Source organism: Sapajus apella, unplaced genomic scaffold, assembly GCF_009761245.1.
Source record: "Sapajus apella isolate SASKATOON/1434 unplaced genomic scaffold, GSC_monkey_1.0 scaffold138, whole genome shotgun sequence".
NCBI classification, from domain to species: domain Eukaryota; kingdom Metazoa; phylum Chordata; class Mammalia; order Primates; family Cebidae; genus Sapajus; species Sapajus apella.
Genome location: NW_022437078.1, coordinates 784529 through 807017, shown reverse-complemented (window position 1 = coordinate 807017; position 22489 = coordinate 784529). Strand labels below are relative to the sequence as shown.

At 44.1% G+C, this 22489-nt stretch overlaps 1 protein-coding gene across 6 annotated transcripts in view; it reads right to left on the bottom strand.

The window, feature by feature from the left end:
- Positions 1 to 8: 8 nt before the first annotated feature.
- Positions 9 to 22489, bottom strand: part of LARP1 (La ribonucleoprotein 1, translational regulator) — a 138406-nt gene continuing 115925 nt past the window's right edge. For 5 of the 6 annotated variants that reach the window (XM_032263758.1, XM_032263757.1, XM_032263760.1 and 2 more), the window contains 12 exons: positions 22235 to 22379; positions 18216 to 18390; positions 17933 to 18102; positions 15672 to 16064; positions 14342 to 14465; positions 14006 to 14211; positions 13431 to 13537; positions 11761 to 11912; positions 9034 to 9178; positions 5982 to 6091; positions 5700 to 5827; positions 9 to 3736 (listed from right to left, as the gene is read on the bottom strand). In XM_032263758.1, the coding sequence (XP_032119649.1) occupies positions 3527 to 3736; positions 5700 to 5827; positions 5982 to 6091; positions 9034 to 9178; positions 11761 to 11912; positions 13431 to 13537; positions 14006 to 14211; positions 14342 to 14465; positions 15672 to 16064; positions 17933 to 18102; positions 18216 to 18390; positions 22235 to 22379 (2065 nt within the window). In that variant the 3' untranslated portion in view covers positions 9 to 3526. The remainder of the gene's footprint in view (positions 3737 to 5699; positions 5828 to 5981; positions 6092 to 9033; positions 9179 to 11760; positions 11913 to 13430; positions 13538 to 14005; positions 14212 to 14341; positions 14466 to 15671; positions 16065 to 17932; positions 18103 to 18215; positions 18391 to 22234; positions 22380 to 22489) is intronic. The other variant, XM_032263759.1, reaches the window with a different exon arrangement.

The window sequence follows — 22489 nt, the reverse complement described above, 5'->3', positions numbered from 1 at the left end:
CCAGCCAGTATTTTGCCTTTTCAAGTGTTTATTTTTATACATTTTTTTGTATTAAAAAGAAAAGCATAATTACCACAAATTACAAAGGACTAAAGCAGGACTAGAATAATGAATGAATCACTTCAGCCTGGAAAGCAGATACTCTCAATAATATTAATGTTATAATACAAGCTCATTCAAGTATTTTACATTTTTTTTTTGTCCTTTTAAATATGATATCCTAGCACATAGTAAAGATAATGTACTACGAGCATTAAGGTGGAACCTTCTCCGCAAAGCCAGATGACAAGTTTTCCTCTCCAGTGAGAGATGGGCTCCAAGTTCTTATCTTCTCTGCCATCAACATGGCTGAAGGGGGAGAGGGTGGGTGTCAGGGAAAATACAGGGACCCTTTCACATGGGAGGTACTCTGGGGTTCCATTCAGGAGGGTGCCAGATAATTCAAATCACTCTACCCAGGCTTTTTTTTTTTTTTTTTTCTTTTTGGCAAAAAACCACCTTTGCCCTCCCTGACTAGTCATCTTCCTTGTCCCTCCTCCTCACTTCCAGGACCTTCTAAGCAGCTTACTTTCTTTTATAAAATCAATCACCAGGAAAGGGAAAAAAAGAGCTACAATGGAACAAAACAAAAACGTTTAACAACTTTGACATAGGGGCTCATCACCTCTATCTGAGCCCCAGGGGTCCAGGCTGGGGCAGGGCCGGATGGTCCTTCTCTAATGGTAGTGCCTTTGCTCCCAGGTGCAGGAGAGGACGGAAGAGAAACCTGCCCCTTAACAGGGCTGAGGCACACAGACCTGCTGATGTCTGATGCCCAAAGGTTATGTTGGCATGGACCAACCTTGGAAGGGACAGGATGAACAGAGGGATCTGGGCAGGCTGTTGCTTTTTGTCTCAGGTCTTGGATCCCCATGGGAGGATGGTGGGTGTGAAGTGGCTAGCCCTGATGGCCCCCGCCACTTCTGGCATGCTTGTCACAGATACATCGGTCCTAAATTCAAGTGTCTTCAGAAAGTGAAGATGTAAACTACTCTTTGCAACATTAACTCCTAACATGTCACAAAAAAAAAAGGAAAGAAGAGAGAAAAAAAAAAAAAAAGCTCCCCACTCCAACCACCAGCCTATGTTGAGATGGAGTCCTCACCTCCCTGCCCCAAAGGGGCTTCCTTTCAAGGGTGTCTGTGAAGAAGATGGCAGCCCCCTGGCCTGGGAGTAAACTCTAGGTAAGAACAGCCTTTCCCCACACCCTAGGGCTTCCTTGTGCCCCCAAACCAGCAGAGGAAAAACACTGAGGTTTCTGTGGTGCTGGATACAGTACAGGGCTGCGTGACCTGAAGGAAAGAAAAGAAAGGAGAAGGGAGTCCAGGAATCCAGTGTCTGGTACAATGTGAGGCAGGCACCAGATGGCAGGGAAAGGCCTCAGATACCACCATCATAGCAGAGACCAGACGCTCATCCTTGGTTTGAGACATGAAGTCACAGGAACTGAGATGGGCTTCCCACATACCAACCACTAGGAGGGCAAAGGTGGGGAAGGGCACAAGCTAAAATTTAACAAGGTACCCAAGGTAAAGGGGAAGCCCTTGTCAGCCTGGGATACTGTCTGCTACTCCCAACCTTTGGGCCCAACAGAGGAACCAGCTGAAAAGGAGAGCCAAACACATTGCAGTAAGTGAGCAACAGGACCGTGAACTCCTCCATGTTACCCAGATCCCACTGAAAGTGAACATGCAGTCATGCCCATACCCAACACACATCCCAGTCCGTGTGGGTCAGTCCTTCATCATCCTCTCCCTGCCTTCTGACAACAGCAGACTCCAGCCATTCCATTGTCATTTACAGCCCAACCCAAGCAGTCAGTGGCTGAAGAAGAGAATCAGGTATACTCTATGTCCACATATACCTTCCTGCCACAGGGCTTCACCAACTGGCAGGATTCCCCCCAGCCCCCAACTCCTCCTCATCCCTTGTTCCCAGGCGGGTCAATTGGAGAGTGGGCATAGATGGCTTGCAGAAGGGTATGCAAGATGGGGAGACTCCACCAGACCTTAGGAAGAGAATGGCATCTTTCTTCACCTTTTAAGAGAGACAGAGCCTCCTTGAGGTCTCAGAGATCTTTCGGAGCAACATAAACGTTTCCAAGCCTCAGCTGCAGGTGTTCACCTTTCCACTCTGGGTGGAGGAAGACGTTCAAGCTGAGGACAAGTGTGTTCCAGATGCAGGCCAACTCTGTTCTCCAACAGTTTGAAGGAAACTTGGCCTTGGGGTTCCCAGGATAGGATGAAGGGTGTCACGGCAGGACGGGGCCTGGCATGAGGCAACAGCAAGCAGAGCAAGGACACAACAGTGGCAGCAGTGTACAGACACAGGACATCAGCTTCAAACGATGCAACAGCAGGGATATCTTGGGTACGGCTCTGATTTGAGCCACCCCCAACTCTCTTGCCTCCAGGATGGAGACACTGTACATGCAACAGTCCAGAGAAAAATTCTAGCCAGTCCAAGCCCAGGCACATCCAAAGAAGGTGGGAGCTCTTCGGGTTGACTCCACCGAGGAAAACAGGCATTTGGGTATTTCAGATTCCCGCTCCACAATAAGGCAACTTTTAAAAAAATATTATTTCCAAAAACAAAACAAAAATTCCAAGGGAAGGGGAAAGACATCACTTTCTGTGGATTAGGTGGGGGGTTTCTGATTTTTTTTTTTTTTTTTTTTTTGGTCTTTTTTGGTCGGTTTTGTTTTTTTTTTTTTTTCCTTTTCATTTTCTCAAGGATGGAAAGGTCAGAGAAAAATAAAATAAATCATCTTTCAATAGTCTTTCCTGGTATAAGCAGCGTCTCTCTGGGCTGGGGAGTAAGGGTGTGGGGCAAGGGGAGTGGGGAGAGGCTAAAACCTTCCCCCAAACCCCAGTTTTATATCCTTTGGTTTCCTTCTCCCAGAAGATGGCAGAAGGGCATGATGGGGATAGCAGGGAGAGTACATGGTGATGACAAACCCCGGATGATCGAGGGGCCGATGCTCCTGGGGCCCAAGGGTACCACCAGAGCCTTCTATGGGACAGTGCTGGGCAATGGGGCCCGCAGGGCCTTCTTGTGGGCTGCATAGTTGGCTCGAGTGGGAGCAGGAGGAGGTTAGGGGTAGGGACCAGGGTTTCGGCCTACTAGCCGCGGGCAGGGCTGCAGAGTGATTTTGGTAATCCAGATGAACTATCAATAATTTAAAACTTGATATATATATATTTATATATATATATAAAAAAATCTCCCCCCTTCCCCCCACCCTTAGAAGAAGCTAAGATGTTAAGAGTCATGGAGAGAGGAGGGGGAAGGGGATGTAGAGGCTCCTGCCCAGGAGTACCTCTGATAGCCCAAATGGTGTACACATTGCTATTCAGCACGAAGGCCTGTCCTAGAAGCTTCAGGCCTGTCCCTTCATTGTCCCCTCTCCTGGGACTGGGCACCCCCATGGACTCTTACCCACCCCACCCCTTTCCCCTCTTCTCAAGCCCCAGGACTAAGGAGTTTTTCACTTTCCCAAAGTCTGTGTGTTCGAGTGCTGGCTTGTCCATTTGGCATCTTCCCGGACGGGCTGGCCGGTGGGTGGGGTAGGGGGTTGGCTGATCATGGCGGCAGGCCTGCTGGAAGACTGAGAAGGGCACCGCTTCCTGCCCTCACCACTGCCACCTCCTGCTACCACTGAGTGTCGCTTGTGGTTGCCCTCCTCACCCATGGGGGGCTGCAACAGAGAAAGGAGTCACAGGTGATTGCAGGCACTATCTACACCCTTTTCCTTGCCAGGTCTGTCTAGGCACTTCCTATTTTCTATCTCCAAATACAATGAATGGATTTAACCTTAAAAACAAATTATCAGTTATTAAGCATTTCTCCATGCCAAGCCTTGTGCTGTTGTATGCACATTCTCTCAAGGGGTCAGCATCACCCTTTGATGTGGACCCATGGACATCTAATTTTATAGATGAGGAAACTAAAGCACAAAAAAAAAAAAAAACTTCCCCTGGGTCTCATAGCTGGTAATTGGTAAAGACAAAACTTAGGTCTATTGGCCCCAAAAGGCCAGGCTTTTTTAATCCAACCACATTTCTGCTTCCCTTCCAAGAAGGGATCTCTTGCTCAGAAATGTGGAATGTGGCATGTGGTATGCTGCAATGTCTCAGCTTAGAAGGCCCAGATCCTTCTGGAGATCATCTCATTCTCTTCAAGGCCCAAAGAGGATCCTGAACTAAAATTCAGACCATGCTCCAGCCTGGCCTTACCCTAACAAAGGTCCTATAACACCAAGGGCAGACGTTTCCTTCCCTTTTTGGGAACCAAAACTGGGTCCTTAGTATACCCTAATACATCTACTCACCCCAAGGTTCTCTGTAACTTGTACCCCCCTTCTTTCCTTTCTCCTCCCCAAGGGTGGAAACGCTTCAAAATGAAAGAAAACAGATTTGTCTTTACAGTGAAAAACCTGAGTGGCTCTGCCATTATGTCACTGGATGGCCACAAACCTCAGTTTACCTGTCTGTGTAATAAAGTCCTGTCTGCACATCCACATAAGGGTTAAATAAGGTCGATGTAAAGTGCCTGGCACATAATAAACACTCAATAAATGGCAGTTTTAAAATAATAAATGCGACATGGTTTGGCTGTGTCCCCACCCAAATTTTTTTTGCCCCCCTAAACCTCCCCCCAATGTCAATCTTGAATTGCAGTTCCCATAATCCCACGTCATAGGAGGGACCAGGTAGAGATAATTGAATCATGGGGGCAGTTTCCCCTATCTAGTTCTTGTGATAGTGAGTGAGTTCTCATGAGATCTTATGGGTTTTATAAAGGGCTTTTACTCCCCTTTGCTCTGCACTTCACCTTGCTGCCACCATGTGAAGGAAGACATGTTTGCTTCTGCTTCTGCCAAGAATTTAAGATTCCTGAGGCCTCCCCAGCCATGCAGAACTGTGAGTCAACTAAAGTGCTTTCCTTTATAAATTACCCAGTCTCGGGTATGTCTTTATTAGCAGAGTGAGAACAGACTAATACAAAATGTAAGGGCTATTATTGTCATTTACTTGTATTTGCCTTTTTGCTAAAAGGTTTGAAGGGACTAAGATGACTAACAGGCATCTCTACTACAATATAAACTCTCAGAAGGAATAATTCAGTTTCTTTCCCTTATCTCTAAAACACCCAGCAAAGAGACATCCAATCAGTATCTGCTGAATCAATTAAATTACTCCAACTTCCCTTGATATATCCAGCAGTAATAACACAGCCCTGCCACTGGATGTCACCATTGAGGCATTGCTCTAAGAACATAGGGACCTGGGCATTAATTTATAAACTGGGGTTGGAATTGGCCTTTTCCAGAAAAAACAAATGTGTGTATCTTGGATACCACCCATCATGACCAACTAGTATTGGCTAACTTGGGCACAGTAGCAAGGAGGGTGGTGAAATAGGAGAGAAAGAGCACTATGATGGTACCACAGAAGGGGGAAGCAGAAGCAACCATACAACTATCTCCAATTAGACTTCATTGGCCACTCACCCTCCATTTTAAAGATGAAAAAAACTAAAGCCCAAATTGTGGGGAGCAGGGAGAAGGGTTCCTGGGCTACGGGCACAACTAGACCAGAATCCAAGCACCCTGACTCCTGGTCCAGGACAAATAGGGTTAGACAAAGACTTTCACTTACATCTACTCGGAAGTCTTCAAGACGTCGGAATTTGCCGAGGTATTCTTGCAGTTTGGGGTCAATGTCCAAGTTTTTGGCTTTGGAATATTTCAAGAAGGCCCAGAACTTCTCCAGCCCATACAGTTGGCCTGTAGGGAAAGAGAGGTACAGAAAAACTGAGCTAGTGAGGATAAACTCAAAGGAGAGAGAGGTGTTGCATAATACACAGAAAGACCCAAGTCGAACTGGGGAAGAGGAGCCCTAGATGACCAAGGCCCACTGAGATCCAACTCTGGCTCTTACCAGCTTCATAGTCCTTCACCGTTTCCTCCTGAAAATCTTTGAATATGTCCAGCCGGAACTTCTTTTCCAGGCCATAACTGTAGTATCGAAAAAGGCACTCCAAACCATATCTGCAGAACACAAGTCAGTGAATCAGGGCAGTTTCTTCATCTGTAAAACGGAAAAATGTGCCTGCATAATGCAGGAACTATGAAACAGTTTAAACAATGTGTATTTCTGTACTGAAAAAGCAGCATATACACTTTAAGAATGCTAGTCTAAGTGGGTCCTGCATGAAATGTTCAGAACTTTCCTGGGGTCAATAAACTCTGCCCCCCTGCCCACAGACATTTATTTACTCTTATTCATTTACGAAGTGTCTATGGTTTCTTTCTGCTACAAGAACAAAGTGAATGGAGTTGAGTAGTTACAAATAAGACCTTATGGCCAATAAAGCCTATTTATGGACTATTTCCAGAAAAAGATGGCCAATCCCTGGTATAAGAACTCTGCAAAGCCATCTGACCATACCAATTAGTAGGTTTGTTCATTTATCTGAATCACAAATTTCACTTAAAGGAACACATGCAGCCAGGTGCGGTGGCTCATGCCTGTAATCCCAGCACTTTGGGAGGCCAAGGCACGTTGATCACTTCAAGTCTGGAGTTCGAAACCAGCCTGATCAATATGGTGAAACCCCATCTTTACTACAATACAAAAGTTAGCTGAGCGTGGTGGTGGGTGCCTGTAATTTCAGCTGCTCAGGAGGCTGAGGCAGAAGAATTGCTTGAACCCGGGAGGCGGAGGTTGCTGAGAGCCAAGATTGTGAGACTACATTACAGGCTGGGTGACAGAGTGAGACTCCCTCTCAAAAAATGAAAAAAAAAGCCAAAGAAATGGCCAAAGCTGCAAATTTAGATTTTTTTTTTCTTTTTTTTTTGAGACAGAGTCTCACTAAGTCACCCAGGCTGGAATGCAGTGGCATAATCTCAGATCACTGCAACTTCCACCTCCTGGGTTCAAGCCATTCTCCTTTCTCAGTCTCCCATGTAGCTGGTATTATAGGTGCATGTCACCACACTCAGCTGATTTTTGTCATTTTAGTAGAGACAGGGCTTCACCATGTTGGCCAGGTTGGTCTCAAACTCCTGACCTCAAGTGATCCACCCACTTTGGCCTCCCAAAGTGCTGGGAATACAGGTGTGAGGCATCACGCCCAGTCCAGATTTAGATCTTAATAGATGTACGAAACTGTTTATAGCAGCATTATTAAGCAAAATACAGAAGTCTATGAATAGAGATGCAATTAAGAATAATCATGGTGAATCTATACAATAGAGTAATATAAGCTATTAGAAATTAATAGTGGCCAGGTGTGGTGGCTCATGTCTCTAATCCCAGCAGTTTGGGAGGCCAAGGCGGGTGGATCATGACGTCAGGAGATTGAGACCAACCTGGCCAACATGGTGAAACCCCATCTCTACTAAAAATACAAAAATTAGCTGGGCATAGTGGCGAGTGCCTGTAATTCCAGCTACTGAGGAGGCCGAGGCAGGAGAATTGCTTGAATCAGGGAGTTGGAGGTTGCAGTGAGCTGAGATCAGGCCACTGCACTCCAGCCTGGCGACAGAGCGAGACTCTGTCTCCAAAAAAAAAAAAAAAAAAAAAAAAAAAGAAATAGTATAAATGTGTATTTATGGATACTGAAGAATGCTTACAATATATTATCAAATGGAAGACATGTTTAAACATGTTGGACACAGAATGATCCCACTAGCCCATTTTTGTAAACAAATATGTAAATTTTACAACTATAAAGCATACCAAATCTAGAAGAGCACAAACTTCATGGGATGTGCTAAATACATAAAATATGCCATGAAGAAAATAGGAAGCTTGATGGCAGAATAGCACTTGCTGTCTCTAGAATGATGCATGTTTTTATCAGCTTTTCCGAAGTTGTCTTTTTTCATATAATTTACAGAGAGCACATTTTACATGGAAAATCGTGGCAGGGGTGTGGAAGTGTTTGTTTTTTTATTTTTTAAATACAAACAGGGTCTTGCTATGGCAAAAGGATCACATGAGCCCAGGCTGGTCTCAAACTCCAGAACTCAAGTATCTTCCTGCCTTGGCCTCACCAAGTCCTGGGATTACAAACATGAGCCACCATTGTCCAGCAAGGATAAAAGGATTCTTAAGGTTTTTTTAAATAGCAAAATATTGAAAACAAGCTAAGTATCTACCAACAGGAGATTAGCTAAAGAAATCATTGTACATCCATTTAAGACCATGTTATAGTCTATACAAAAAAGAACAAGAAAGTTAATTATGTACAGATATAGAATGATCTCCAAAATATAGTATGAAGCAAAAACAAAACAAATGCAAGGCGCAAAAAATATTTTAACATAAGCCAGCTTTAGTGTAATCAAAAGGAGTGGTAGTGGCATGGGAGACTATACAGATACCTACTTGCTTACATAGAGTCCTTTATAAAGGACCCACAAGATTCTAACACTGGTTGCTTGATGGGTGGGGGACAGGGATGAGACAACTCATTATATAATCTTTTTTATTTTTTTTTATTTTTTTTTTTATTTTAAAAACTCAAAGTCGCCCAGGCTGGAGTGCAGTGGTGTGATCTTGGCTCACCGCAACCTCCGCCTCCTGGGTCCAAGCAATTCTCCTGCCTCAGCCTCCCGAGTAGTTGGGACCACAGGCGTGTGCCACCACGCCCAGCTAATTTTTTTGTATTTTTAGTAGAGGCAGGGTTTCACAGTGTTAGCCAGGATGGTCTCAATCTCCTGACTTTGTGATCTGCCCACCTCCGCCTCCCAAAGTGCTGGGATTATAGGCACCACCATGCCAGGCAATATAACCTTTTAAACAAACTGTTTGAAATTTGAACCATGTGAATATATTGCTCATTTAAAAACAAATTTTTCATAAAGTATATGAATAAAAATACACATTCAAGAAATTTCCAACTACAGTTCTGGAAGCAGACCAACTAGGGACCCCACACCACACCTAAGCAGCAGCCAAAGTCCCCCACCCCAAACCTGCTCACCTGTAGCCTTCTTTGGCATCCTCCAGAGCCAGCTGCTTGAACTCCTCATACATCTTTTTGTTGAAGTGATCTCGGAGGAAGAAGGACCAGAAGCGGAAGAGTGTGTTCATCTCCTGAGACTGGCCAATGCCCAAGCGTTTCCGCTCTGATGGGAAAGAAAGGAGGAAAGACAAGTCTCAGGTTCATTCAGGATGCTCTTGCTTCAGGGACAAAGGATCCTGGAACTTAAGACTTGGTCCTTTCTCCTGTACCTTCAAATCCCCTTGCACATGATCTGCCACTTCAGTCATTCAGCAGATATTTATTGAGCACTAACCATTCTGCACCAAGCCCTGATGCTGGGAGCTGGGCCTGTACTTTCCCAGGAGAAGTGGCAGCAGCTTCTGAACCAGGCTGGCAATCTAGCTCTTCACCTCAACTGGCACTGCTTTCAAGTGCCGTTGAGAAAAGACAAGGCATGAACAAACTGTAAATTCTAACAAACTATATTCTGCTCATTACCAATATTTATCTCAAGAGTCCTGCTGGGTGGATCACAAGGTCAAGAGATCAAGACCAGCCTGGCCAACATGGTGAAATCCCATCTCTACTATAAATACAAAATTAGCTGGGCATGGTGATGGGCGCCTGTAGTCCCAGCTACTCAGTAGGCTGAGGCAGGAGAATCACTTGAACCTGGGAGGCGGAAGTTGCAGTGAGCCAAGATTGCGCCATAGCACTGCAGCCTGCCTGGCAACAAAGCAAGACGCTGTCTCAAAAAAAAAAAAAAAAAAAAAAAAAAAAAGTCTCTCAATATTCACAAGTACGAAATGGTAATATAAAATACACAACACCAAAAGCACAAGCAACAAAATAGACACAGAAAATAAATATCATTAAAATGTGAATCTGATACAGGAATTCCTACAACTTAATAATTAGGATAAATAATCCAGTTAAAAAGGGATCTTGGCTGGGCAAGGTTGCTCACGTCTGTAATTCCAGCATTTTTTGAGGCTGAGGAGGGAGAACTGCTTAAGGCCAGGAGTTTGAGACCAGCGTGGTCAACACAGTGAGACCCCTGTCTCTACAAAAACACTTTTAATAATTAGACAGGTAATGGTGGAGCATGCCTGTAGTCCCAGATACTCAGGAGGCTGAGGCAGGAGGATTGCTTGGGCCCAGGAGTTCAAGGCTGCAGTGGGCTCTAATTATACCACTGCATTCCAACCTGGGTGACAATACAAAACTACGTCTCAAAAATAAACGTTAATTAAATAAAAATAGACAAACAATAACAAGTGTTGGAAGGATATGAAAAATCAGAAGCCTCGAATATTGCTTTTAGAAATATAAAATGGTACCTCCACTTTGGAAAACAGTCTTGAATTTTGTCACATGGTTACCACATGTCCCAACAATGCTACTCTTCCACCCAAAATAAAGGAAAAGCTCTATCTACAGGAAACCTATATGTGAATATGCTCAGTAGCATTATTCATGATAGATAAAAAGTAGAAACAACCCAAACAGCAATCAACTGATGAATGGATACACAAAATGTGATACATCCACACAATGGAATATGATTTGGCAATAAGAGGAATAAAGTACTGATGCATGCTACAACATAAACCTTGTTGTATATTTGTTAGTATACAAAATATACTAAGGGAAAGAGGCCAGTAACAAAGAACTACCTACAACATAATTTCATTTATGTGAAACTTCCAGAATAGGCAAATCCTTAGAAGCAGAAAGTAGGTTAGTAGTTTCATAGGGCTGGGAGGATTTGGGAGGTAGGGAGTAGTTTGCATGTATAATGAGTATGACTGGTAAGGGGCTTAGCATTTCTTTTTAGGATAATGAAAATGTTCTAAAATTGATTCTGGTGATGGGCACACAACTATAAGAATATACGTATAGTTATTACACTGTATACTTTAAATCGGCATATTGCATCATACATAAATTATATACCAATAAAGCTGTTATTACACATAGACAGAGTAAGAAAGAGAGAAGTGAAGTGGATGAACCAAGAATTTAGTAGCCATGTTTTGTTGAATGAAAGGGGACAGACGAGTTAATAACTACAGGTGACTAGTTAGATTGGTTTTGTGTATCTTTACAGCCAACCTATCAGAATACTAAAAGAGGGGAAGACAGACGCGAGCATCTAGACAGGCTCTTTCCTTACACTATCTTCCATAGCGGGGGAACAGCAAGCTACTTCTGTAAAGGCCCAGAGAACAAATATTTCATATAGTCTCTGTCACTAATCTTTCTTTTCTTACAACTTAAAAATGTGAAAACTGTCCTTAGCTCCAAAGCTACAAAAACAGACTACTGGCTGGATTTGGTTCACAAGCCACTGTTTGGTAACCTTTCTTCTGGAGAGCATATGTCACCACTTACATACCCTTTTGTGATTGACAGTGGACTAGACCTGACAATAGCTGGGTCAGTAATCGTGCCAGAGATACAGAAATACTGAATTGACAACTTTAATATCAATAGAGGAAGATCAAGGAACAGGAATGTTGTTGAGTGCCATATTCCCCTAGCTTCCTACATTTTAAAACTACCTTACCCGAGTCTAACTTCAATCCTTCTTGCTATAACGTCATGTCTTATTTTGCTCTGAAGTCAGATAACAGAGTCACCTATTCTCCCCACCCCCAACTCTTACACTCTGGGTCTAAATAAGGGCCCCAGAGGCTCATCCCCTGCCCCCGCACTTCTTACCATTAAGGCAGCGCCTACGATACTTATGGTAGACGTGTTGTGTGAAGCCATTTTCCTTGAGCAGTTCATGGGAAGGATGCTGGAACTTGGGCAATGACTGGGGAGTACAGCCATAGCTGCCAACTGTAGGTGTCCCTTCTGAGGGGCTGGAGCTACAGAAACCACAAAAGATACTGTCACCAGGTTCCCCACAGCAGCCCCACCATAAGGTTAGGAGGGGTCCCTCTGATCCTTTCTGTCAGCCAAGATCCACCCTCTCACAGGGCATCAAACAAGGAGGCTCAGTTACCGTACTGGGCCTTTAACTTATATCCATGGGTCTGATTAACTCTGCATCAACAACTCTCAAAAAGGCTTTACAAAGAGGTACTGAGGCTTACAGAGATTGGGAAGCTCATCCAGGGTCATAAGACTATTTAATGGCAGAAACTTGTCCAATGATAAAACTCGAGTTTTAGTCATTTATTAACTTTAAGCATTTAACCTTCCTTAATGAGCGATTTGGGTCAATGCAACTACAGTGAACCCTTGAACAACATGGGTTTGAAATGCATGGATCCATGCATGGCTTGCCCACCCAACCCACAGGCATGGGTCCACTTATACGCAGATTAATTCCACCTTTGCCACTCTTAAGACAGCAACATCACTACCTCCTTCTCAGCCTGCTCAACGTGAAGACCACAAGGACGAACATCTTGATGATGATTCCACTTCCACTTATTGAACAGTAAATATTTTCTCTTACAATTTTAACTTTTATTTTACGTTCAGAGGTATTTATGCAGGTCTGGTAGGTAGGTAAATTATACCTCACTCTCCTCCCTCCCCTCACCCTCAAGTAGACCCTAGTGTCTGTTATTCCCTTCTTTGTGATCTTAGGAACGTTTTTTCTTTAGCTTACTTTATCGTAATAAGATAGTATGTAATACATACAATATGCAAAATATGTGCTGACTGTATGTTATTGGTAAAGCTTCTGTTTAACAATAGGCTTTTGGAGAGTCAAAAGCTATACATGGACTTTTGACTGCATGTGGGGTGGACACTCCAGCCCCTTTGTTGTTCAAAGACCAACTGTATATTTTTTTCAAAAGCATGCCTATTCACAGTCTGTGCCAGCTCTGCAGGAAGCAGAGGGCATAAGTTGGTGGCTCTCAAACATTGCTTTGGGGAACAGGGAACACACACTGGGGCCATCTTACTGAAATAAATAAAAAAGAGTGTGAGCCTTACCCCAAGAAGCAGAGTCAGTAGTTACAGGTAGAGCCAATAAATATGTATTTTTTTTTAATTTTAAAAAATTTTCAGGTAGGGTAGTCTCCCAAGACACAGTAGGCTCAGAGACTCCCAGAAATCTGTATATTCAACTACCTGGCTATCTTTCCTCAGGTAGGAAGTAGATATCCAGGCCTGGAAACCAATTCAGAGATATTTTCTCTCCGCATATATGAAAATCTGATCTCATGTGACTGCCACACCACTTCTTTAGGAAAAAAGCCTCCCTGTTCCCAGGTCCTGGGCTGAGCTCTTCACACTGGTTTTTAGAAACCCTCTTAGATGAGGGTCCCTTTAACTTTTAGACCAATCTTCTTGGTCCAGTCAACTTCATGGCTTGCCTACCCAACCCACAGGCAGCCTGATCACTCTTCCCCTACTGTCCCAGGTACCTGATGGAAGCAGTACGGGGCCTGTGCTCGCGGGAATCCATCACCCAGCCCACATGGCTCTCCAAGGGTGGGTTTGAACTGTGTCTTGTCTTTCTTTTTCGAGGCATCTGCAAAGGTTAGCCCAGGGTTTGTTACTTACTATCTGTACTCCTACAATTCTGAGAAGCATCAAGCACTTGTAGGACTAAGATATTCTCATGGGTGTGATCTCTCACGTTTTACAATAGCATTCTCATATCTGTTCTCTTATAATGTTCACAATGTTAAGCTAGGAACTGGTATGCCTATTTTACAGGTGAAGAAATCAAGGTTTGGTAATGAAGTGATTTGCCCAAGGACTCATACCTGGGTCAATCCTCCTTAGGCCTTTCTACATGGGGCCACCACTCCCACACACAATATATTTTGCAGATGTTTCCATCTAATCCTAAGTGAGCCCACCAGCCTCAGAACACAGAGCAGGTAAAGGATTAGGCACTTCCTTATCTTAGACAAACAAGGCAAGGGAGAGAAGCAAAGCACTGGAATGCAGTGAAGCTGGCCCAAGACTGAGTAGCCCGGCAGGAACACCCCACCTTGGCATCCAGTGTCCGTCCTTCTTTCACCACTGGGTAAAACCGTGATGTCTGGCTTGAATCTTTGAGCTGTGGTGTCCGGGGAGTGCGGGGGGTCCTGGTGCTGCGGTAGTTTGGTGACTCTGGGACAGTGGTTGGTAGAGAGCGGGCGATGGTGGAGGGTTCAGGAGCACCAAACAACTTGTTGGCCAGGGCATCCGTGGGAACTGCAGAGACAGAGAGAGGAGTCAGGAAGCAGGGGAAGGCCTGTAAGAGGTATCCACCCTTGGATAGTCCCCAGTCCAAGGGCTCCAGACCCTCTCACCCATGTCAAGATCTCAGATGTCTGCCTCTCACCTTGCTGGAACCGAGGTGGCCCAGGAGGAACTTCCTGGTTGGGATCCACAGGGGGCTCAGGGGTCAGTGTATCAAACTGCTCCCGGCTGATCATATTGACTTTTTTGAAGTTCTCAACCTCTTGCTGCAGAGGATATGATTTGGGTGGGGAAAGAAGTAAGTAAGCAGGCTGCTCTAGCCTGTTTAAGGAATCAAGACTGGCAGGAAGTTGGAGAGGGCAGCTCCCACATAAGTGGAATTCGGGTCCCTAGGCTCTCAGCTGCCCAGTCACATTCCTCACCCCAGTTACCTTGGCACAAGTGTGCTAGCCCAGAATAAAACAGTACTTGCCTCACCCTCCCTGTAGTAAGACTGAGATCAAGCTAACAGCAGGTCCTCAGGAACTCACTACAGACTCCCCTGAAAGCTCCAGTGTTTACCCATCTCTCTTTCTGTGACTGCCTTATCACACAGTGGCTGGACAACTCTCCTTCCTCCTTATTTCCAGTAAATGCACTATTACTTGTTACACAGGCTCATCCAAGGACAACCTACCACCAAACATACCCACTCTGTAAAATCCTACAACAGAGATGTTTTGACTGTTTCCAGGCAGCAGCAATTTTTTAAAAGACCTATCTTTTCTCCATTTTCCACATAAAGCAAGCTTCTTAAAAGGCTTCTAAATTTGTAGAGGCCTAAATATTTAAGACTAGAAATAGGCGAGGTGTGGTGGCTCACGCCTGTAATCCCAGCACTTTGGGAGGCTAAGGTGGGCGGATCACAAGGTCAAGAGATCGAGACCATCCTGGCCAACATGGTGAAACCCCGTCCTCTACTAAAATACAAAAAATTAGCTGGGCATGGTGGTGCGCGTCTGTAGTCCCAGTTACTTGGGTGGCTGAGGCAGGAGAATTGCTGGAACCCAGGAGGTGGAGGTTGCAGTGAGCCAAGATTGCGCCACTGCACTCCAGCCTGGTGCCTGGTGACAGAGTGAGACTCTGTCTCAAAAAAAAAAAAAAAAAAAAAAAAAGACAGAGACTAGAAATAACAATCTACCTTATTCTATTCCCCACAAAAGTGTCCAGCCAACTGTTATAACATTAACTGTGGATGCACAGGTAGAACAATAACCACCCCCACCTCACCTGAAGAGTTTGCAGTGTTTATACATCACTCCTCACTCCTAGTGTCCAAGCTAGATGTCAATCACCATCCCCTTTCCACATAGAAAAACTGAGATTCTGAATTATAAGGACCTGCCTAAAGTTGCAAAGCTAATCAATGTTCCTCTTCTCTGTATACTTCAGGCACCCCAGGCTCCACAATCACTGCTACGTCCAAACCTCACCTTGATCTGGGAATACTCAGGTTCGAACTTCTCAGCCCAGAGGTCCTGCTCATAGTAGAAGAGGCCATCATTAATGACCTTGGCCAGCTCAGCGCTCATCTTGGCACGGGAGGTGTGGTTGCCTGTGCGGTCCCCCCCTGGGTGCCGACGCATGTAATGTGGTGTCTGGGTGACAATGAGGATCTTGTTGACATCCCTGTCATCAATCTCATAGTCAGATTCCTCATCAGACCAGGCGGTAAAGGTGTTCTTCCGCCCATCCATCTGCTCCATCTCCTCATCAAACAGGAAATCCAGTTCCTCTTGCTCATCCTGATCCTTGGACATCAGCTGCTGGGAGGGCAGCTGCTGAGGCAGAGAGGTCGGGTGGGTAAATCTGGGCTCCTCTGACTTCTAAATCAGGACAGACGAAGGGGAAAAGGAATCACTGGGGGCTCTCGGCCCAGATTCTACAGCTATTCCATGAAAGGGAGGCTCCAGTCCCTCAGCGTAGGACTGTACAACTATGACCCTGGTAACACAAGTGTTGTCCTGGGAGTCAGCTTTATGACTATGAGAAAGGATGTCTCATAGGAGTCCAGGTTCCTCCACTCACAGCTCACATCAGTCACTCACAAACAACTAGATGATGAGCTCTCTATACGCAGAAACTATGCTCTCATTTACCTTTATATCCTACATAGCACCTAGCCTAGGAGTGGGCAAACAGAAGTTCAGCAGGTTGATTCATCCATTTATCCATCTACTCAACATCTCCCAATAAATTGGAAGTTCCATGAGGAGCAAGGACCATAGTGGCCTTGCTTTCCATTATATACTCAGTATCTAGATGGGGATCTGGTAATAGCAGATGTTCAATTATATGATAAATAAGGAAGTACCATTAGTACCAGGCTCTGTATGAAAAACATAAAAGCAGAATAATGAATAAGACAAGGTCCCTGTTACTTAGGGTGCTCAGTTTAGTGGGAGAAAGTCAACCAAACAGCCAACTGGGACTGAGAATGGTTTGGGAAGGCCTCTTGAAGAAGTTACTACCACAGGATGAACGTAACTAAGCCAGATGAAGATAGGGACAGGGTATCCTAGGCAGAAAGAACAGCATTGTTGCAAAGGCAAGAGAAAACAGGATGCCTTCAGCAAATAGAAACTATTTCAGTTTTGACAGAATGATTATATGAGACACTGAGAGAGAAGCATTTGTCTAAACTCACAATATTTATTCAAAAGTAGATTCCCTGCTGTGCCAGGTCGAAGCAGGGGCTCTAATTCTGGAATGGGAGCTAAGTCTGGCTCCTGTTTCAAACAAAACTTTGTAGGCCTGAACTTTGTAAGACCCTTATCCACTTACTACCTTTTCCCTCATGTCTCTAACTGGATTTCCAACACTTTTTAAGGGCTGAAGCCAGAACTGTGGGGAATTCTGGGTATGAACAGGCAGGCAAGAGAAAGGAGATGAGACGTAGTCACTGCAGTAACGATAAGGGAGTATAGAATCCCACAGACCCAAAAGTCCAAGTTCAATTCTGAAGCCTCCTCAAAAGTCCCAGGCCAGAGTCTCCAGGGGTAAGAGTGAGCAAGTATGTGGAGAAAAATCAGCATTTAAAAAGGAAGTAGCAATTTTAGTTAGAGATTGTAATACTTCTCTAACAGTAAGCTTCATCTGTTTATATATATATATATAAACTATTTCTAGAATATTCTAACCTCTCCTTCCTTTCATCTTAAGATGGGGAAACTGAAGCCTTGAGGCATTAAACAGGCTTCCCAAGGTCACCTCGCCATTAGTGCAGCAGACCTGTGTGTTCTAGTGTAGACTAACTCGATATCTCACCCATGCATCTTCCTATCCCTTCCTTCTTTTGAGGGCCTAAGGGGCTTACATACGTGACAGTGGAAACATACCCAGGGAAAAGACACTGAAAATGCAGCCCCAGAAATTTAGATGGAGCAAAAAGAAGAGCCAAGAATCAAGAAAACTGAAACACTGCTGCCAGATGCTGCATAATCTCTTCTTATGAAAAATGTCACCAAGGAACTTACACAGTAGGACGCCCTAACGGGTGGTCCCCAGGAAATGGAAACAGGCCAAATCAACCTTTCTGTAGCCACTACTGGTAACTTCAACTCACACTATGACCCTGAACTACCCAGATTTCCTCCTGGCCCCTCAGAGCTAGAGTGCTGTGCCCATGTGATATCCCCTTCAAGAACCCTAGGTCAGAGTGCTAGAACCAAGGCAATAGACAGGCCTCACCCACCTTGGGCCGTGCTGGGGACGGCCGAGGCCTCTTCTTCACTTCAATCCAGTTCTCGGAATCCAGGTCAGGCAGGCTAGCAGACAGGCCCTTGGGTAGTGTCTTTAGGTTGCTGACCTCCTCTGTTTTGGTTGGCACTGGGGTGACTGCACGAGGAGAGCCAGGTGCCGACTCTAAAGGGTGGAAAGATGAAGTCCTCATCCCTCCAGTCTTTCTCCTGATGCCAGCCCTGAGGAGGACTATTGCCTGGAGGACAAGGGCAACCCATATGCCAGCAAGTACCTACCTGTCTCCTTTTGGTAGTGCTGACGGGGGACAAACTCAGGGCAGTTGAGAAGCTGGGAGAAATCGGTCTGTGAATAATCCACTATTGGGGGACCAGGAAGAGGCCACTTTTCTGGTTCCTCCCTCCTACGAACTTTCTCATCAACAATCTCCACAACCTTGCTGTCTTTTAGGGCCTGCAAGGCAGAAGGAAGAAGAGGGGATGAAGAAGAAAATCTAGGACAGAAAGGTCTTGGAAATGGTCGTCAACTGGGTTCCCCTGAGTCCAATGCTAGCTTGGGCAACAGAGCGAGACTCCATCTGTATTAAAAAAAAAAAAAAAAAGCCAGTCACAGTAATACTATAGTAAAACTAAACTAGAAAATATCTAACTTGCCATCACAAACGCAATTTAAATATTTACAGCATACTCATTTGATGGAACACTACTCAGACATTAAAAAACAATTTTACATGTGCTGAGATAGAAAAATTCACAAAATAGTGGTCAAAAAAGCAGGCTGGGTACAGTGGCTCACACCTTTGTAATCCCAACACTTTGGGAGGTCAAGGTGGGTAGATCGCTTGAGTTCAGGAGTTCAAGACCAGCCTGGGCAAAATAGCGAGACTCCATTACTACAAATAATATTTTTCAAAAATCAGCTGGGCATGGTGGCTCACACCTGTGGTCCAAGCTACTTGGGAGCCTGGGTGGTTGAGGCTGCAGTGAGCTCTGACCACACCATTGTACTAACTCCAGCCTGGGCAAAAGAGCAAGAACCAGTCTCAAAAAAACAACCAAAACATCCATCTATAGAAGCAGCAGTTGAAAAAACAATGTGGCATTCCACACAGTGGTGAGCTACGCAACTGTAAACAGGAATGAGGAATATCTTTCTATTATATACTGCTACTTTGCAGTTAGCTCCCACATATATTATGTGAAAACAAAGAACTGGAAGAAATAGATGTGTTGTATATTTCCATTTACCTAAGAAAGAAAGATACAAATACATATAGAGGCATATGCTTTTCTCTTAAATGGAAAGGTTCTAAGAAGTTTGCCTATAAGAGAAGAAAGGGGGTAAGTGACAGAATGTAAGTCAGACTTTTAGGAATATACCAGGCTGAGTCTCTAGAACCATGTAATGTTTTATGCAAATGTTAAACAACTTAGAAAATTATAGGGAGAAGAAGAAAGCAATCTCTAAAATTTGGGAGCAAAAATAAAACTAATAAAGTTAAATGTGGTGTAACCACACAAAGATTCTTTCAAATAACTTGAAGATACAATAATTTGACTGTGTAAGTTGAAAAACTGTTTTCAGTGGTAGTGGAGGTATTTGTAAGAATAATGTGGAGCTTGGCACAATGGCTCACGTCTATAATCCCAATACTTTGGAAGCCGAAGTGAGAGTATGGCTTAAGCCAGGGAATTTGACACCAGCCTGGGCGACACAGCAAGACTCCATCTTTACAAAAAATTTAAAAATCAGCCACGCATGGTGGTGTGCACCTGTAATCCCAGCTACTCAGGAGGCTGAGGCAAGAGGACTGCCTGAGTTCAGGCGGTTGAGGCTGCAGTAAGCCATGATCACACCACTGCACTCCAGCCTATGAGACAGAGCAAGACTCTGTCTCTTTAAAAAAGAAAAAAAACACTATAGACATACTGTGAAATAAAACAAATTAGTAATTATGTTGATATCATTAGGAATTAAGATTTTAGGCATGAGAGAAAGGAATAGGTAAAATGAAAGACCCACAAGTTTAAGTAAAGACCCTGTAACTCTGAATTTTAATAGAAAATACCAGAATAGGCCGGGCATGGTGGCTCATGCTTATAATCCCAGCACTTTGGGAGGCCAAGGTGGGTCACCTGAACTCACCTGAGGTCAGAAGTTCAAGACCAGCCTGGTCAACGTGGTAAAACTCCAACTCTACTAAAAATACAAAATTAGCTGAGTGTGGTGCCACATGCCTGTAATCCTAGCTACTTGGAAGGCTGAGGCAAAAGAATCACTCGAAATCGGGAGGTGAAGGTTGCAGTGAGCTGAGATTGTGCCAAGGCACTCCAGCCTGGGCAATAAGAGCAAAACTCCGTCTCAAAAAAAAAAAAATAAAAATAGCCGGGCACGGTGGCTCAAGCCTGTAATCCCAGCACTTTGGGAGGCTGAGGCGGGTGGATCAGGAGGTCAAGAGATCGAGACCATCCTGGTCAACATGGTGAAACCCCATCTCTACTAAAAATACAAAACATTAGCTGGGCATGGTGGTGCATGCCTGTAATCCCAGCTACTCGGGATGCTGAGGCAGGAGAATTGCCTGAACCCAGGAGGTGGAGGTTGCCGTGAGCTGAGATTGCGCCACTACACTCCAGCCTGAGTAACAAGAGTGAAACTCCATCTCAAAAAAAAAAAAATAAAATAAAATAAAAAAATATTAAAAAAAAAAAAAACCCAAAAAAAGCCCATGATTTATTTTATCTCCCCCAAAAAAATCATCTAGAAAAAATGAATAAGCAAGTACCAATAAGCACCCCTATAACTCAGACTGGTATCTAAATACCATTTCCCAAAAGAAAGGAGCTAGAGTTCCTTTTAAAAGTGGCCAATTCCAGATTTGGAGTAGGAAATGTGTAAGAGGAACTAGGGTCCCACTGACCAAAGATGGGACAATTTAATTCAATGCATTAACTGCAATGGACAGAAATAAATCTGTTTGAACCCATAAGCCTATAACAACAAATAAAACAAACCACCAAATCTCACTGGTCACCTATGAAAGCTAGAATTAGAGATAACTCATAATTCTGCAAACTGGTTAACAAAGGGAGGAAGATCAAACATTAATCTGCCCTTCCTGCACAAACTATACCTCTTGGTTACTGAATAGCTGATTAGGCAAAGTTACACCTTGAAGAGGTATTCCACCTAATGAATGAAGACTGACTGACAGAATTAGTATACTGTCATTTTACAATCCTAATGAATATTGCTGGCAGCTTACATCACAAGAGAGCCAATCAAATTAAATGTTATATGCCACCTGAGAAAAAATACATTATGATAAAGTATTCTTGACAAGGAGGGGAAAAAACTCCAAAACCTGAATCTGATCAGGCCTCTTGACCACCAATTTACAAAAAACTTGGAATACAGATGAAAATGTTAAAATGACACCCCTATGCCCTATGGAAAATTCTACAGAATATACAACCTAGTCTATTCAAATAACGAAATGCAAGGAAAAAGAAAAGTAGAGGCCAAAGGAGACTTAATAAGACAAGATACAGGTCTTGCTAGTTTTTTGTAGAGATGGGGTCCTGCTATGTTACCCACGCTGATCTTGAACTCCTGGGCTCAAGTGACCCACTCCTTGGCCTCTCAAAGCGCTGGGATTGTAGGTATGAACCACTGCACCCAGGCTATAGGTCTTCTTTGGATTCTAATTCTCACAAACTATTTAAAATAAATATATATATATGACAAAAGTAGGGTTAATTTGGACTGACTGAATATTTGATATTAAAGAACTGTTAATATTTTTAGGTATGATAATGATATTGTGGCTATTTTCTTTTAACAAGTCTATCTTTTAGAAATCTATAGTAAAATATTTGTGAACAAAATGTCAGGCTTTCTAGGATTTTCTTCAAAAGCAGTATGTGAGAATAAACAGATGAGGGTACAGATGGAGTAAGATTAGCCATAAACTGATACTTGCTGAAGCTGGTAATGGGCTCATTATACTACTCCACTTTTGTCAGTTTATGACATTTTCTACAATGAAACAGATATAGAGAGATGGGGGAGAGGGGAGGGAGGGAGGAGGAGGAAGGAGGGTAAGAAAGGAAGGAGGGAGGGGAAGGGGGGGGGGGGGGGGGGGGGGGGAGGAAACGGAGGAGGGTAGTCAAGCCTTGAGACTTCAGCAGAAATCATCAGATGATGATTCTTCCAGGGCTTTCTGCCTTGGCCCAAACTCCAGCTCTCTAAGGACCTTTCTTTCCCCTGCATCCCAGCTCCAGGGAGGAAGACATACCGCAAAGATGAGTGAAATGTCAGTGGTAAGGGCCTGTACTCGGTGGAAGGAAGCAATAAGGGTGATGGGTAGGAAACCATCAGCATCCATTTTCCTTCGGAGGAAGAAGTCTCGCTCTAAATTGTCCACGCTGAAGTAGTATTCACTAAGTGGAGGGAAGAAGTAGTTATCACTGAGGGATTGCTGCATCAGTTTTATGACTATGCCTTCCTTGTTCTGCTACACATCCCAGCAATCTTACACAGCCTCTGACCT